The sequence below is a fragment of the Myodes glareolus genome, chromosome 21, assembly GCF_982192425.1.
Source record: "Myodes glareolus chromosome 21, mMyoGla1.1, whole genome shotgun sequence".
Classification (NCBI taxonomy): domain Eukaryota; kingdom Metazoa; phylum Chordata; class Mammalia; order Rodentia; family Cricetidae; genus Myodes; species Myodes glareolus.
The window spans coordinates 16,821,127-16,839,614 of record NC_142046.1 but is presented as its reverse complement, the minus strand read 5'-3'; the positions used below and the strand labels follow the sequence as shown (position 1 = coordinate 16,839,614).

General features: G+C 48.0%; 1 protein-coding gene across 3 annotated transcripts in view; it reads left to right on the top strand.

The window, feature by feature from the left end:
• The window catches only part of Ak8 (adenylate kinase 8), a 120,178-nt gene extending 101,690 nt beyond the window's left edge, over window positions 1–18,488 (top strand). For all 3 annotated transcript variants that reach the window (XM_048431879.3, XM_085681452.2, XM_048431878.3), the window contains 2 exons: window positions 14,069–14,149; window positions 18,147–18,488. In XM_048431879.3, the coding sequence (XP_048287836.3) occupies window positions 14,069–14,149; window positions 18,147–18,384 (319 nt within the window). In that variant the 3' untranslated portion in view covers window positions 18,385–18,488. The remainder of the gene's footprint in view (window positions 1–14,068; window positions 14,150–18,146) is intronic.

Genomic DNA, 18,488 nt, shown 5'->3' with positions numbered 1-18,488 from the left:
CCCCGAATCGTGGGACCCCCTCCAGGTTCCAAGATGGTGTCTGATGTCTGTATGGAAGCAACCACAGTGAGCGGCTCGTTTACCATGCTCGCTCGTGCTGCTGGCCTGAGGAGACTCCATGGGGAGGTGTTTGTTGAATGAATGAATAACAGTCATTGATTTTCCCATCTTTGAGGCATTGATCTGTGCTGAACTGTTCTCACTTTCTCACCAGCCCCTCTTACATCTGGTGCTTGGGTCAGACCAATCCTGTGTCTCTCTGTCTTCAGAGTCTAGCAATCGTGTGCTTGCCTTCTGTCTGTCTACTTTTGTGGCAGAAGGACACTGACATCGTAGCAGAGGATTTTCTAGGAGACAGGAGGCCACTCACGCCCTGTATATCTACCTTAGTTCTGTCTCTAAGGGTAAAGCACAGTGTAGGTTGCTTGAGGTATTGGGTTCAGTCCTCAGCAAAAGCAAAGCCAGAGCACTGAAATCTGCAACAAGGGCAGAATCTGGCCCAGTCACATGTGCTGCCCACACTGTGCTGTTTCTTTCATCTAAAACGATGCTTTTCCTTTTTACAAGATTACCCTCGGGGGCTGGAGAGGTGGTTGAGCAGTTTAGAACACTGGCTGCTCTTGTAGAAGACCTCAGTTTTATTCCCAGCACCTACATGGAGGCTCACAACCATCTATGTTCAGTTCCAGGGGGTCTGCCCTCTTCTGGCTTCCGTGGGCACTGCACTCATATGATGCACCAACACCGTGCCTGCAAAATACTTATACACATAAACTAAAAATACATATTTCAAGAGAAACAAATACAAAATAATCTTTTCGGGCTCAGGGTTCATCTCGCAGTGGCGGGGCGTTTCTCCAGTATGTGGTTTCCACTGCCTCTGTTACAACAGCAAACAGACATCTTTCTCTCAGGATTGTATGGCTAATGTTTTTCCTAATTGTAGAAACAACACAGTTGTGTTGTGAACAGAGCAAACAGACCTGTGTAAAGTGGGTAGTCCCTTTGGTCGTCCTCTTGCCTATCCCGCCCCACCCCGGTGGTTCTGACCCACTGGGTGCCAGCACATCTGTCCAGCTTTACTTTCCTTGATAAACAAAATCAGACCATTATTTTGTTCTTGTTTATATTTTTCAAGACAGGGTTCTCTGTGTAGCTTTAGAGCCTGTCCTGGAACCTGCTCTGTAGACCAGACTGGCCTCAAACTCACAGTGGTCTACTTGTCTCTGCCTCCGAGTTCTGGGATTAAAGGTGTGCGCTACCCTCCCCCCCCCCACCCGCTGCAAAATCAGACTGTTATAATCCATGCCACTGCACAGCTTTTAATAGTTTCAGGTTTTGTTCTTTTTTTTTTTTTTTTTTTTTTGAGAGTCTCACACTATAGCCTAGGTTGGCCTCAAACTTGGGATTCCACTCAAGCTTCAACTGGCAAACTGACAAGTGTATTGGGTTTGCTCACAGAGGGACCACAAGTGAGGGACTACATACAAGATTATGGGTGACCCCATCAGTGACCCAGCATGGGTCACTACTTAGGTGGAATTCCCCTTACTCCGGTCAGCCTCCACACATTATATTTGCTAGTATCTCCTGAGACCATACATAGCTGGGGTGGGGAGCAGCAGGAAGGCGGCTGGCATCGCAGGTGAGGGTCTATCGGCCCTTCACACCCCTCCTTCTATGAGGGAGCACCAACAGGCTGCATCCTAACAGTCTCCTGCTCTGTTCTGCTCGAGGATGGCATCACATCACAGGATCACATCATTTTTGCTCTTGTGCAGCTAATATGCTTAGAAGAAATTCTGAGTCAGGATGCTTGAACTCCTTTGGGCCACAGTTTCCCCATTTATGCAATAGGAATACCATTTGTCTTTCAGGATGACATTAGGTAGCAGCTTTAAAACATCTAAGGCAGTGTACCTAGGAAATGATAGTTTGGTTTAATTTTTAGGCCAGAATACGTTAAACCCAGCTGGACCACCAATTGCTGGCAACGTTTAAGCAGAGGCCCCAAGTGATTATTAAAAACCAAGTTAACATTGCTGCTTTAGTTTGCAGTTGTAGTGGCTGCTGTCTGGGTTCTTCTCACCTGTGGCCACTGGGTTTGCGCCACCTAGTCCAGGAGGGGCCCCGTGCACATCCCCAGACATCCTGCTGGCTGCCAAGGCTGTCCTTGTAGGTAGTACTAGTTGCTTAATTTGACAGCATAGTGCTATTGGGGAGCAAAGCCTGACCCCTGCTATGGGGTGCAGGGGGGGAGGGTAGAGAAAAGGAATGGGGGTCAGCCCCCAGGTGGCAGGTTCTAGTAAAACACACTTAGCAAAAGCCCAAGATGTGGTTTATTCCAAGTCAGCCCAAACACTAAGCCTGGACTTCGCAACACTACTGCTCAACTCAGCACCATCCTCGCCCTGCCTTAAGTGAGTGAACCCTGGCTTGTTACTGCTTTTCCCTCAAGGGGGACAGGGCATCGATGACAAGTCTGTCACAGGGGTAAGGTGCTGACACTGACCAGGCCGCCCCATAGCTTAGGGCACGTAGAATTGGTCATGCAGGCTTTTAATTTGTTCGTGTGCATGTGTGATCTCTGTGGGGTGTGTGTGTGTGTGTGTGTATGTGTGTGTGTGTGTGTGTGTGTGTGTGTGTGTGAGAGAGAGAGAGAGAGAGAGAGAGAGAGAGAGAAAGAGAGAGAGAGAGCGAGCATGCACACACGTCCATTTGTAGTTCTCTCATGTGAAAGTGAAAGTTAGAATTGGCTTGGAAGCCGAGAGACAGCAGTAGAATTCTGGAGATGAACCAGTCATTCTGTGTGAATGTTCTGACCATCTGAGAGGAGCAAGGAAGCTTCAGAGTGGGTGGGGGCTGGAGACAGCCCCTCCCTCAGGCATCCGGCTGATCTGGCTGGGAGATGGGACCCTTTCTCATTTCCTCTCAGCCTTCCCTCTTCCTAGTGTGCCAGGATCTTCTCATGCCAGGGATGGGTACAGTTGCTTCTTGCCTATTTCCTTTCTTGATCCCTCCAAGCATCTGGTAGCAGACTTTCAAGTTTGAGTTCAAGTTTGCCGTGATCTGTATTTAATGAAACCCCGTGTGGCTGACTTGTATGTATGGACAAAGCAAGGCCTGGAGGAGACCCTGAGAGTAACAAGTGCCCCTGGTGGGCTGCCCTGTGGGAAGCCCCCAAACTCTGGATATGGACTGGGCTGAGGAGGCTCACAGGGTGGAAACAATACAAAGGCAAGAGGTCTCAGAATTCAGTTCCCACTTCCCTTGAAAAAAAAAGGGGGGGGTCAAGTCTCAAGGGTCCCCAAGGTCATGAAGTCAGCATCTGGAATGACTGTCCCTAGTAAAACAAAAGGTGACTGATCACATGCTGAGCCCTTTTAATCACCTAATGGCTGGGGACCTTCGGGTTCCTAGGTTTCTGGGGAGGCCAGGCCAGACACTGTAACAACACCCAGGTTTGGCCTAGCTTCTCCACATTACAGCCACAACACTGACGCAGACAATTGAAGTATTTGAGAACAATGAAATATGCATGGCTATCTGTGACAACCCCGCAAAGTCGGGCAATTAGCTGCGTAATCTGAGAGGGGAGCCGGCCCTCGGCAGCCCGAGGCTCCCCATTAGTTAAATGCATTTTGTACGTCCTCATCCCATCAAATCAACTAACACTTCCTTTAATTGGTTCATGAATTATACAGCCGCCCCCTGCATTATAATTTAATCGCCTGTAAACATTCCTAGGGCCCCACCAGTAAAGTGTATCGGCGCTCATTAATTCGTTAATTCCAGCAGATGGAAGGGGAGATGGGACGAATGGTTTCGGAACAGAGCGCCTTGGGCAATGGAAGAAGGGAAAAAAGGTGGGGGGCCACTTAGGTTTTTTTTTTTTTCCAGGGCTGTCAGAAACTCAATCTGCGAGCTGTCAGCAGCCCGGACCAGTCCCCACCCCCTCCACGTCCTAGACTGCAGGGAAGTGACTGGTGGATTCATAGGGAGGCTTGTCAACTGGCTTTAAACATCAAGCCAGCGGGTAAACCGGGCCCAATGTAAATTAATTCTTGTCTTACGCCCCCCCCCCTCTGTCCCCATGAATATTTCATGGCGGGCGGCATAAATATTAATTCTAATAGCTCTGCACAGTGGTTATTATTTCTGTTTTATGACAAATATTCATAAAATATTCAAGACCCTTTTTTAGAACATTTACACACTTGATTGTGAATTTTCCCAGTTTCCTGGGGACACTGTAAACATATTGGGGTTCTCTTGATGGACTCTTCCCCCTTAATTAATACCACTGGCTATTAATATTTAATCAGACTTGTTTTTTTTTTTTTCCAGAAGTAAAGTCTATTACGTTGCTGAGCCAAAGGGTATTTTCTTCCCTTTCTGTCTGTAAAATGGGAGGTTTTCACCCTCCAGCCCCCAAGACTCTGACTCACTGGATGGGCTGAGGAGGATGCCCTCCTTGCCTTTATTTTGAAGACCTTTTCTTTTTCCTTTTAACCGAGTTTCTAGAGACAGCCCAAGTAACTGTGGTGAGATTCTTCAGAAGAGGTCTGTTGCTGTTTTTATGCAAGAATTTAGCATAATTCTGGAATAATTAAAGTGTGGGTTTAAGAAACACAGTGGCAGATTCCTTAGGCAAGGCAACCGTGGTTGGGGGTGAGCAGTCTTTTACAGTCTGCATTGTTTGTCTTTGACCCCAAGAGGCAGCTCGCGGTGTACCATCCTCCATGAGGAGGGTGAGCGGTGAGTCAGTCCTTGGGCAGCCACGGAGGAACCTGAACAGTTACGTCCAGCTACATCCTATGAGTTGAGTGGCTTCATTGTTCACTGTGTGGTCCCTAAGTCTCACTGGAGATTTCTGGAACCTTTTAATGACTCACGGTTATTTGGCACATAGGAACATAGTAGGGCAGCAGAGTCTGATGGACCGGGAGCCCAGGCTAGAGACAGCACATAACCTCTAGGCCCTAGAAATGGTCAGGATCCCAGCACCTATGCAGGTGTTTCTCATGGTGGAGAGTGGGTGCGGTAACATGTGACATGCTGAGATCAACTCTGGTGCAGTGTGTCAACAAAGTTTTCCGTGGGGATGCTGGTGATTAAAGGTAGTGATGCTGCTGCTGTTGCTGGTAATGACAGCAATGGTGATGACAGTTGATGGACTGATGGTGATAACAATGTCAGTGATGGCGGTGTCAGTATGGTGATGGTGAGAGTCATAGGGGTGATGACAATGTGGTGATGGTGAGTCATAAGGGTAATGACAATGGTAGTGATGGTGCTGATAATGGTGATGATGGTGATAATGGTGATGGTGGCCGGTGATGAGCAAAAGGACCAAGATTCAATGGTCTGGGTAGGCCAGTGGGACAAAGGAAAGTAAGAATTCCTCAGAATACAATAACTTTAACAGGTTCAATGGAAGTGGGCCAGGGAGGGTAGGAAGCAGCTTCTGTAGTCTCTGCAGCCTCCCTTGCATTTGTGACAAGGGATGGCAATCACCATGCCTCTGGCCTGGTGCCACTAGCATGGGGTCCCTTGCATGGAGGGAAATAAGCACAGAATAGAGGGTTAAGAGCACACATCTGGAAGCAGTCCCAGGTCCAAGTCTTGGCCACTTTTCAGCTGAATCACTTTGTCCAGAGCCTTGTTCTTCATGGCCTGTGATGTCAATGTCAAAGCCTCACGGGGTGTCGCGAGGATTAAGTAAGGCAATGTCTCCCCAGGGACCGGCTCAAGGCCCCAGAACTCCATAGGCAAGTGGTCAAAGTCTTGGCCCACACCAGAAGGGCCATAGTCCTGGCTGATCCCCAGAGGCTGTAGCATGTGACAGGCACGTGCAAGAACCAATGAGTCCAGCTCATGAAACCATGTGCAGCACTTCCCAGCTCCATACTCAGTGATGTCAAGTAGGCAGTTTGTAACTATTTCGGGAGAATTTACACCAGAGAAATGGGCAAAAGCTCCAATTTCCAGGGCTCCCCCTGACATGCATAAACTGGATTACCAGCAAAGCCTGGAGCAAGGATGAGGACAAGGGATGTGTGAGCTCTGCACTCCCTTTATTATTCTAGCCACTGGTTTTTGTTTTGTTCTTGGAAACAGGGTTTCACTACGTTGCCCACGCTGATCTCAAGGGCATCCTCCTGTGTCAGTCTCCGGAGTGAACTGGGCATGATTCACCACGCCAGGCTTTTCCTGTATGTCTTAAGTGGCATCAGACAATTTCATCTATTTGTTTACTTTTGAGACAGTCTCATGTAGCCCAGGCTACCCTTAAATGTGTTAATGTCGCTGAAGATGACCATGTGCTTCTGATCCTCCTACCTCCACTTTCTAAACCCTGGGATTACAGGCATGTGTCACCACACCAATTTCTGCAGGGCTGGTGACAGAAGCCGTGGCCTCATGAATGCAAGGGGAACATGCTACCAATGTAGCTATATCCCCAGTCCCAATATTCCTTTTATTCAGTTACTATGTCTTGAGCATAGTTCTGTGCCATGAACTTTTTGAGCTAAGCTCACCAGTGAGTATCTCTGTGTTCTTCCTTTGGAAACCATGGTCATCTCAAACAAGAGGACCCCGCAAGGGAGATGTTTTCAAACCTTTCTGGGTAGTTTTAACTTGATACAACCTATAATGACCTGAGAAGAGAGTCTTACTAAGGAATTTTCTAGATCACTTTGGCTTGTAGGCATGTCTAGAGGAGGGGTGGTTCTCTTGATATAGGAAGACCCTGCCTACTGTGGGCCGTACCATTCTCCAGGCAGAGATTCCCAATAGTATAAGAGAGGAGGAATCTGGCTGAAAGCGAGCAAGGACGTCTTTATTGTCTCTCTGCTCTTGACCGTGGAGATGATATGACCTTGAAATGGGAGCGATTTTAAGTCCCTCCCTCTGTGACGTCCAAGCTGAGAAGGACGGTAGGTAGCCTGGAACCGTAAGCTAAAGCACGCCCTTCTCTTCTCTGCATTGTTGTGGTCAGGGCACTTCACCACAGTAACCAAGATGAAACCAGAACATCTTCCCACGCCACTTGTGTCGTTTGGTCGGGTTAGCAAGACAGTGGTCAGAACAAAAGCATTTGCATTCTCCGAGGCCTGGAGAGATGGCTCTGTGGCTAAGAGCACTCTTACAGAGGACTGGGATTTGCTTCCCAGCAACCACATAGGAGGTCACAACTTCATTTAACCCCAGTTCAGGGCACCCTCTTTCAGCCTTTCTGAGCACCAGACACACACATGCAGGTACACATACACACACACACACACACACACATACACACACACACACACACACACGTGTATATATGTATATATGAAGTACATTTTTTATCTTTAAAAAAGTGTTTACATTCTCTTGTCAGTGTTTCCTGTTGGTCTAGCTATAAAGGACACGTGGATCTGTGACCTAATTGTATAGGTCAAAAGCACCAAATAAGCTGGAATAGTGTGTGTTTGTGTGTGTGCGCGCGAGAGAGAGACAGACAAGACGAACAAACTAGGCCAGAAGTCAACCATAGCTGCTATTCCTTCAGCTGTCCACCTTCTTTTGAGAGTCTTTTACTGGACTAGAACTTGCCAAGTAGGCTGGATGACTAGTCACAAACTCTAGGGACCTGGTCTGTCCCTGCCTCCCCTGCCTGCCCAGTACTGGGATTGTCAGTGCATACCCTCAGGCCCTGTTTGGTTTTTTTGTTTTTTAAGATGGATTCTGCAGATTTAGCTCAGGTCCTTTTTCTTGTAAGACAAGCACTATCTCTGGAGCCCCCGAATTTATTTTTTAAAACAGCAGAACGGTGGGGGAGTCTGAACACAGATTTGGGGGAGAACAGCTGCTCATGGTGAGATGATTCAGGCTCACAAGACCCTTGGGAGCTTAGGGAAGGGCGAGTGTCCTGTTAGCCTGGCCTTCCTATCTCAAAAATGTGAATCTCAGCCCATCACTACCCTTCTGACCCAAAGCCGGGATGAGTGTGCACATGCCAGCCAGAGACCAAGGATTTGCCTCACAGGTGGTGACCAGCTTGTCTCCTGTTATTCTTGTCTTAAACTCACTTGCTTTTCTCTGTGGGAAAAGCTTGCAGAACTCCCTGGCTCGACAATTGGCTTTTCCTTATTGTCTGGGGAGCTCCTGGGTGGCAGCGTGCACAGGAAAAGAGTTTTTTTCTTTCTTCTCAGTGGTGAAGGAAATAAACATTTTAAAAGGGCTTTTAAAAAGAGCTGGAGTCTGCAGGAGGATCCTGGGTCATTCTCCTTCAACCGGGCTGCTGTGTTTGGAAATGCACTTCGTAAACCGCCAGAAGCGCTCGCTAATTTACTAGTTAACAGCAGGAGAGTGAGTTTGTTGCTTGCCCCTGGAGAGACTGCAGGTACCGCCAGGGTAGGTTTGCGCTGTCAATTATGCGCCGTTTTTTCCAACAAGAACTGGCCAGTGGGAGCCCTAGTTTTAAAGGAGTGGGATCTGGAAATGAGAGGGGCTGTCACTGCTGTCCAAGGCCAGACGCAAGATGCCCAAGGTGGTAGGATCAGGTGGAGGCATTTGCCCTTTGGTTTTTCAGATTTGCTTATCAGAGTGAAGCAGCCACGTGGCAAGCACTTTACAATCCTGGCCAGGGAGACCACGTGTCCAGACTCTCCTCTGCATGGCTCTTCCTGGGCACAGCCTCTCTCAACAGTGAATTCCAGGAATCTTTGCAGGCTTGGCCTGTGACCCAGGCTCCTGTCAGGAGGGCCAGGAAGCCAACTGCATGGAATCGAAGCTGTACTTTGCTATGATGGTATCGGGCCAGATTGTGTGCCGACACCCACCTGTCCACTTTCAGCTTATGTGCTGGCTCTTGGCATTTTCCGGGCAGGAAGGACACAGTGCCAGCCCCTGTCCTGAACCTTGGTGTACTTCAAGGATGAACCTGCTACGGTTTTAATCTGGACTGAGCATCCTCCATTGGGGTGGTGAGAACGTATAGGGGAAACTGAGGCTGGGCAGGTGACTCAATTGATAAAGTGCTTTCTGGGAACCTGAAATCACAGAAAAATGCCTGGCATGCTGGTGCATGGCTGTAATCCTAGCCCAGGGAAGGCAGGAATAGGAAGATCCATGGGACTCCCCAACTAACCAGCCTAGCTCTAGGAAAATGAGAGACCCCGTCTCAAAGGAGGTAGGCAGGCTTCCTTAAGATGATCCTTGAAGATATTTTATGGCTTCTATATGCTCAGCAGCTAAGAACACTTGTTGCTTTTGTAGAGGACCTGAGTTCTAGTCTCAGAATACACATGTCAGCTCACAACCATCTATAATTCAGTTCCAGGGGATCTGATGCCTTCTTATGACCTCTGTGGGTACCAGGTACATACGTGTTGTTCAGACATACATGCAGGCAAATTACTCAGACACATAACATGGCTACTTCTGCTTTGTGCTCTCAGAACACCGTGAAATTTGTCACTGATGGAGGACAACCTTGGCTTCACCTTCTCCTTTCATGTCCTGGACGCAGCTTCCAGTCAGGGCTTTGTCCATCACTCCATCATCTCATCTGGGGTGCTGTTTGTGTTTTCTCTGGGAACTCTCCTCTTTCCCGGTCCTCCTCCAATGGTGGTCACTGTGTAGTTCTCCCTGCGAGGAAACACCATGAGTTGTACCACAGCCATAGAGGGTCTGCACAGGAAGAGCCCCGGTGCCTTCCTTTCAGCCTGAAAGATGGGCTCCCCATGGCAGAGGCTGGGCCTTTGATATGCTGGAAAGAGGAGGCAACTTGAGCCTTTTCCAAGAAACTATCTTCAGACACCACACTCTCCCCTTTGGATATCAGTTCTGGAGATACTGGAGCAGTTAGGGCACCTGCACACGTGTGTTGCCAACTGTGCATGCAGCTCACACTTCCTGAACTTTGGATACAAATGCTTGTGTTTTGCAAATATTTTTTCCCATTCTGGCTTATTTTTAAAATGCATTTTGAGACACAGAGGGTTATTTGTTTTAATTACATTTGGTGTGTGTTTGTGTTTGTATGTGTACATATGTGCATACATGTGGTGGTCAGAGGACCAGTTCTAGGAGTCAGTCGAAGAGGGATCATGAGAGCAGACACCTTTGCCCTGTTACCCGGGTCAGAGACAAACATTCGGTCTCTCACCGTTTGCACACTGTTAGCTGTGTTGTTGTTGCTGTTGTGTAAGCTGATCTGTGTTGTCCTCTCTCATGCATGGTGCGCACCTGTAGTTGTAGCCCTCAGGAGCCTGAGTCAGGAGGATTGATAATACAAGGTCAGTCTGGGCTGCAGAGCAGTTGATGCCCAGCTTAGGCTACATAACGAGACCCTGTCAAGTTAGACTAAAAGTATGATAAATTTCACTTTCAATTTAAGATCGATTAAAGCTTACTTAGTTGTAATAATAAATTATTCTCTTAATGTATTGTTGGACTTTTAATTTATGCAGTGCTCTGTGCACTGCACTGTTGTGGAAATTACTATGTAAAGATGTGTTCCATTTATTTACGCTGCGGCATATTTAGCTGTGTAAAAGTGTGTTACATTTGTTTATGCTGTACTTGTTTAATAATACCAGAATGTGTGTTTAATTATGTAAAGGTGTGTTACTGTTTCACATGTTTGCCTGTCTAAGGCACCTGATTTATCTAATAAAAGCTGAACAGCCAATAGCTAGGCAGGAGAGGGAGAGGCAGGGCTGGTGGGCGGAGAGAATACATAGGAGGAGAAATCTAGACTAGAGAAGAAGAGAACAAGGGAGAAAGAAGAGGACATACCTGGGGCCAGAAGCCAGGCAGCCGCCCGTCAGCCAGACCTGCAGACAGCAGGAAAGAAAGATACACAGAACGAAAGGGAAGTTAAGAATCCCCAAGGCAAAACGTGGATGAAAAGAAAGATGTTAGGTTTTCCTTCGTCTAGGGAGAAATAAGCATAAGCGAAGGCTGAGTGTTTATAACTAATAATAAGTCTCTGTGTCATGATTCGGGAGCTGGTTGGTGGCCTAAAGAAAAAGCTTGCTACACTATATTGTATCAGTGGTGTTTTGTGGCAGTCTATGAGACAGTCATTAGGAAGCAGATGTGTCTTCCTCAAGTCCATGGGCCACTTGCAGCCTTCATTAGCAATACATGAGTGTGTGAGCATGTGTGTGTGTGTGTGTGTCTGTGTGTGTGTGTAATATCTGAATAAGTGTGTGTGTTTGTATGTAAGTGTGTTTTATAACTGGACGTGGCTCCTGAGTGTGAACTTTGTAGATAACACCATGTTCAGTGTCTCAGAGGTTGAATGAGCCCGACAGACAACATGGCAGTGAGCAAAAGCTTGTCATGGTTCCGACCTGCTAGGCTGCTGGGAACCAGCTGTGCTCGCTTCGTGGGGTGGCTGCAGCTACACACATACCAGCAGGGTTGTGCGGAGGTGGCCCTCAGGGAGGGGAAGCTGGGCAAAGGGAGAGGAAGAGACCCACCTTGGGAGTAGCTGGCTTGAGAAAGAACATCTGGCCTGCTTCTCCATTTGTTGGTTAGCTGTTTTTCTCTTGAGTTCATACATGTTCTAGTGTATGATACCAAGTGTGTCAGGTGTTCATGTGGTTTGAATGTGAATTGACTCATGTATGTGACTGCTTAGACACTTCCAGGAAGGTTCTGGAACCTTTAGGAGGTAGAGTCTTTCTAGTAGAAGTCTGAAGGGGCGGGGGAGGTTGGGGAAGGCCTTGAGGTTTCAGTGACCCACCCCAGCTTTCCTTTTGTCCTCCACTTCCTGGTGCCCACTTGAGTGAGCGGCTGCCTCATTCTCCTGCCGCCCTGATGCCTTGACTGTGAGACGGAATAAATGTTTCTGCCCTCAGATTGCTTCTTGTAACGTCTTAGGTCACAGCAACAAAGGCAACTGGGGCTGGTGAGATGCCTCAGGGGTGAGGGCACTTGCCTGATGACCCGAGTTCAGTCCCTGGGACCCACAGGTAGAAGGAGAAGACCAGCTCCGGCAAGCTGTCTGTAGAGGGTACAAGGGCCTGCGCACCCAGATAAGCAAAAAGGAAACCAGCAAAGTTGAACACACAGGCTTGTCTCTTAGAGGAAGGAGGTGCTTACCTGCCTTCCGCCTGGAATGCTGAGAAAGGACATAGTTCGCAACGTGGTGATCTTTGCTGTCTGTTGGGCCAGCCTGCACCCGAATCCCCCAGAATTTTAAGCTTTTTTATCCCCAACCATCCCCGCCTAAACCTTGATAAACCTTGAGCATTGCTTCTCAGCTCATAATTTGTTGGAGGTATAATTTGTACTTTACAACAGCCTACGTGACTTCCATTTTTCTTTGGGCCAGGCCAATCCTGACTCCCACAGATGTTATGTTTACCTCAGTCATTTTCCCTAGACCTTTATCTTGAGCACTGTTTCTAAGCCAACAAGAATCCATTTCAGGGATGAAGCCATATGTACTTTGTAAAGAGTTTCAAGATAGCTAGGTGGTGGTGGTACAGGCCTTTAATCCCAGCACTCGGGAGAGATCTTTGTGAGTTCAAGGTCAGCCTAGTCTTCCAGAGAAAGTTCCCGGACACCCAGGGCCGCACACAGAAAACAAAACAACAAAGTGTTTCAGGGCTGGAGAGATGGCTCAGAGGTTAGGAGCACTGGCTGCTCTTCCAGAGGTCCTGAGTTCAATTCCCAGCAACCACATGGTGGTTCATGACCATCTATATTGGGATCTGGTGCCTGCTTCTAGCATAAAGTCATACATGCAGATAGAGGACCCATATACATTAAATAAATAAATAAACCTTTAAACAAACCAACAACAACAACAAAAAACCCAAAATGTTTCATTGTAGTAAACATGCCTTAAGCTTCATTGTATCCACAGGAATGAGTTAACTCTCATCAGGAAACTTTTCCCCAAAGTTGTGTTGTGCCCAAATACCACTAAAATCAACCATCTGGTGTCAGACTCCAGAAGTTTGAGCCAGTGACAGCTGAGTAGAGCTGACCTGAGTTTCACTTCTCCCACCCACGGTGCGTGCAGGGACCTGCACAGTTATTCTTTGACCTCTACCTCCCCAAAAATGAATAGATAAAAGATTTTTTTTGAAAGAGTAACTTTGGGTAAGTACTAGAAGGAATCCAGAGGAAGCCAACCTAAGCAAAAGTAGAGATATATAAGTATTTGTGTCAGTCAATTACTGAGGTATCAGCCTCAGGCTATGCGTGGTCCTATTTCATCTGGTCACCTCCCTGTTGGCTCTGCGCAAGCCTTTCTAAGGAAGGCCCTCTGGGTAACTCTGGGCTTCCATCTGTCCAGCGCAGTGAAGTCAGTTGATGAAGCTCCTGTAGAAGGGACTGGAGCTGCCTTGCATGTGCCTGGCTTGGTTGGGTCTGCGTCCTTCACCAGCCCCCATAGCCAGGGGAGCCCTGAGCCTAGCCTCTTCACAGCCCTAGTCACAGCCAAGCCACAGGTACAAAAGAACCAGAGGGAAAAGGTGTCTCCCAGCCAACGGGAATGGAGCAAGGCCAGTCCAGGTAGGGTCTGAATAGCCATCCCTAGCTGTCTCAGGGAGCTGGGGTAGACCTTCTGCTCCCTGAAACACACACATGCACACGTGTGGAGAATCATGCCAACCTTGGAGGTAAATGAGTGACAGCAGAGAGGCCAATGCCCCACAAGGCCACATGGGCAGACACTAAGGGCCGGAGGCAGCAGGCGGAAGGGGACAAGGGTGGCCAGGGAACTTGGTTGTGGTTTCTGTGAAGAGGAATGAACAAGGCAGTGTAGGCTCCAGAGTGGCCAGTGGTTGATTCTGGAAGACTCTGGTCACCCTAGTATCTGGCATTGGGGTATTACTGGACTCAAGAGTGGGTTTGCTAGAGAAGGAGGGTGGGGCTCTAGGCTCTAGGTGGGTTTGCCGTGTACCTGAAAGTCATGTTGACAGGTCAGCTTTTGATACCTCCAGTGTCAGCCAGGGAAGGGGAGGAATAGTCTCCCTAGGATTAGTAGGTTCAGGCTGTCAAAGCTTTGCCAGGTTCAGACAGTAACAAACATGGCTACTGTGGTCTCTCTCTGCAGGGTGTTCTTCCTGAATGTGCCATTGGATTCCATCCTGGAGCGAATGACGCTGAGAAGGACTGACCCTGTCACAGGAGAAAGGTTGGTCAGGCCTTACTGGTGGCTGGTCATGGAGGGCTCTTGGTGGCCAGGTCCCCTGCAAAGTCACCTCTCCGCTAAGGTACTCGGTCTATTGTAGACCTGCTTCAGAATAGCACTGGCTACTACTGATAGAGGCTAGAAGCGGGTTTGTTTTCTGCATTCTTCTGGGCTCCCTGTCTGCAAGAGCGAGGGAAGGAAGGTACCAGGCCCTGCAGCACCACACTGGTTAAGTATCTGGCCACTGTGTTCCTAGCCCCCCCGCTGGACTCCCGCTTCAGAAATGGCTGCACCAGATGGGCAGCCTGTTAGTACTTAACAAATAGTGCTCGGAAGGATAGAAAAAGAACAGATGAAGCTGGGGAGATCTCAGATGGTAGAGTACTTGCCTTGCAAACACGAGGACTTGAGTTCAGTCACTAGAACACACACATACACACACACACACGCACACACACATACACACACACACACAGATAAACTCTTTGTGGCAGTACAAGCCTTTAATCCCAGCCCTTGGGAAGCAGAGGCAGGTGGATCTCTGACTTTGAGGCTAACCTGGTCTACTTAGGAAGTTTCAGAACAGCCAGGGCTACATAGAAGAAATCCTGTGTGATGGCTTTTCTTTCTTTCTTTTTTTTTTACTTTTTTTTTTTAAGATTTATTTATTTATTATGTATACAGTGTTCTGTCTGTCTGTATGTTTGCTGGCCAGAAGAGGGCACCAGATCTCATTACAGATGGCTGTGAGCCACCATGTGGTTACTGGGAATTGAACTCAGGACCTCTGGAAGAGCAGTCAGTGCTCTTAACTGCTGAGCCGTCTCTCCAGCTCCTGATGGCTTTTCTTTGGTTGTCAACTTGACTACATCTGGAATTAGCTAAAACCCAAGAGGCTGGGTATGTTTGTGATGGTCTTTCTTTCTTTCTTCCTTCCTTCCTTCCTTTCTTTCTTTCTTTCTTTCTTTCTTTCTTTCTTTCTTTCTTTTTTTCTTTTTGTTTGGTATGGTTTTGAGACAGCATTTCTCTGTGTCCCTAGCTGTCCTGGAACTCACTCTGTAGACCAGGCTGGCCTTGAACTCACAGAGATCCGCCTGCCTCTGCCTTTCCAGTGCTGGGAATAATGGGGTACACTGCCATGCTCAGGGTTTCTCTGTGTGGTTTTGAAGCCTGTCCTGAAACTTGCTCTGTAGACCAGGCTGATCTCGAACTCACAGAAATATGCTTATCTCTGCCTCCTGAGTGCTGGGATTAAAGGTGTGTGCCACCACTGCCCAGCTCCAGATATTTCCTTAATTAAATCATTTGAAATGAGAAGATCCACTCCTTTTTTGTTTGTTTTTTTTTGTTTTTTGAGACAGGGTTTCTCTGTGTAGCCTTGGCTGTCCTAGAACTTGCCCTGTAGGCCAGATTGACCTTGAACTCAGAAATCTACCTGCTTCTGCCTCCCAAAGGCTGGGATTAAAGGTGTGTGCCACCAATGCCCAGAAGACCTACTTCTAATCCGGATCTTGAGAGATGAGAAGATCCACCTTTAGTCTGGCCCACACCTTCTGCTGGCAGCCTATATAAAGGACATGGAAGAAGGAAGCTCGCTCTCTTTGCCAACTTGTTCTTGCTCTTCCTGGCAAGCTCATTCCTTCATTGGTATCAGAGTTTATGACTTTGGGTTTCTGGCATATACTGAATACCAACTGAGACATTCATTCTCAGAGACTGAAAAACTAATGAGTTCTTGGACCTCCTGTTAATGGACAGTCATTATTTGACTAGCTGGACCATAGCTTGTAAGTCATTCTAATAAATCTCACATATATATTCATTCTATTAGTTCGTTCCTCTAGAGAACCATGACAAATAGAGATTTTGGTACCAGGAGTAGGGTCTGGAACAGAAGACTCTTAACAGGTCCAGGCTGCTCTACCATTTGAACCTTATGATTCAGGAGACCGGATGGTACTTGAGGTGTCAGTGACAGATAGGGATGCTGTTTGGAGCCTTTGGCAAGCCCCTTTGGCAAGCTCTTCTGTGAATCATAGAAGAGACTTTTGGGATTTTGGAGCAAGTCTCTACTATTGTCCATAAACGCTGTCCCTTTAAGAGACAGCTTTTGGCCTGCTACCTGGCCTTAGTGGAAATGGAACATTTGACAGTGGGCCACCAAGTTGCCATTTGACCTGAGATGCCCATCATGAGCTGGGTGTTATCTGTGACCCACCACGTCATGAAGTTGGACAAGCACAGCTGCAGTTCATTATCCAATGGAAGTCGTATGCAAGTGGTTGGGCCTGAGTAGGTCCTGAAGGCACAAGCAAGTTACCCGGAGGAGTGGCCCAAATGCCCATGGCTTCTACTCCCATTACAATGCCGTCTACTGCCAAGCATGTGTTGGGGACCAGCCTCAACAAAAATGCCTCTTGCCAGGGTAGGGGCGTGGGAATCAGAAAAATAAGTAAAGAGTACAAAGACACAAGTAAAATAATAAAACAGAAAATATAGGATAGTACTGGGAGGGAGTTCCAGTGAGTTCTGAAAATCACCTGCGTTTAACTTTCCATACACTTTTATACCCTAATACAAAAGGGGGGAGAAGGCAACAGAATTTTTTAACACGATACAAAGGACAGCTCGAACAGTTAATTGCTGCAACACTTTGAGGCATCAAGTCATTAGCATTCTGTTTGTTTAGGCTGTGAAGCCACACTAGACCAAGTATTCTGAAGGCAGCCACTCCCCAGGTAGCCTCCTGTTACAAAAGAAGGAACAGAAGTATGCTTGAATATTCTGACCATCTGTCAGGGTGGAGTGGATCTACCTGTGTGAGCCATCTTAATGTCAGAGGAACCAAGTACACCCTGAGTCAGGATGTGTAGCCCTGATTGTTGTCATCAATTTTGAACACTCTCCAAACTCTCTGACCATCAGGTTTCAGGTTACATTTTTGGGCCTCCACAAGCACGCACCTATAGCCTCATGGGGTGCTGTTCCCTATGATCAGCTGACTGAGGAAGAGAAGACCAGGGCCTGGTTTATTGATGGTTCTGCACACTATGCAGGCCCTACCCAGAAGTGGACAGCTGCAGCATTACAACCCCTTTCTGGGACAACCCTGAAAGATACTGGTGAAGGGAAATCTTCACACTGGGGAGAGCTTTGGGCAGTACACATGGTCACACAGTTGGCTTGAAAGGAGAGATAACCAGATGTATGGGTGTTCACTGATTCATGGGCTGTAGCCAGTGGATTTGCTGGATGGTCAGGGACTTGGAAAGAGTAAAACTGGAAAATTGGTGAGAAAGACATCTGGGGAAGAAGTTTGTGGACAGATCTCTCCAAATGGGCAAAGGATGTGAAGATACTTGTGTCTCATCAAAAGGTGATTTCAGCTGAGGAGGTGTTCAATACAGTAATCAAGTAGTTAGGATGACCCATTCTGTGGGCAGTCAGTCTCTTTGCCCAGCCGTTCCTGTCATTGCCCAATGGGCCATGAACAAAGTGGCCATGGTGGCACAGATGGGGGTTATGCACAGGCTCAATAGCATGGACTTCCACTCATCAAGGCTGACCAGGCCACAGCTGCTGCCAGATCTGCCAGCAGCAGAGACCAATACATGACGGGGAGGAGTGGAGGGGGCCTTGGTAGGGGGCAAAGGTAGGGAAAAGGAAAGAACTTGGAGTTTTGTTTGTTGTTTTGTGTCCAGCTCTGGCTGACCTGGAACATGTAGAGATCTGCCTGCCTGGGCCTCCTGAGTTCTGAGATAAAGGGGAAACTGGCTCTTTCTGACTTTACATTCTGCCCCCCATTCCAGCTGACTTCTGCTCTCTCTTTGAGCTGGGACCACATCTTCATGTCCCAGAAGCCCAAGGCCAGTCCAAGATACATCCAGCTGGCCCACGGCCGATGGTCGTGCCTGGTGGTAATGGCGACTTGGCAAGGGCGCCCTAGCGTGGTCGATATGATGAGGACTGAGAGCCCCCGTGTCATCTGTTTCCCCCCTAGGTTCCATCTCATGTATAAGCCTCCTCCCACCATCGAAGTCCAGGCCCGTCTCCTGCAGAACCCCAGGGACTCAGAGGAGCACATCAGGCTTCAAACAGACCTGTTCTACAGGAACTGCAGGGACCTGGAGCAGTACTATGATCAGGCCGTCACTGTCAATGGGGACCAGGACCCATACACAGTCTTCGAGTACATAGAGAGCGGGATCATCAATCCTCTGCCCAAGAAAGTGACCTGATGCGTGCAGAGCCAGGAGCAAGCCCTGGAGACACTACGATCCCCAGCCCACAACCTTTGCCATGTGTCCCCCTTTCCTCCAGCCAATAAAAATGCTAGACACAA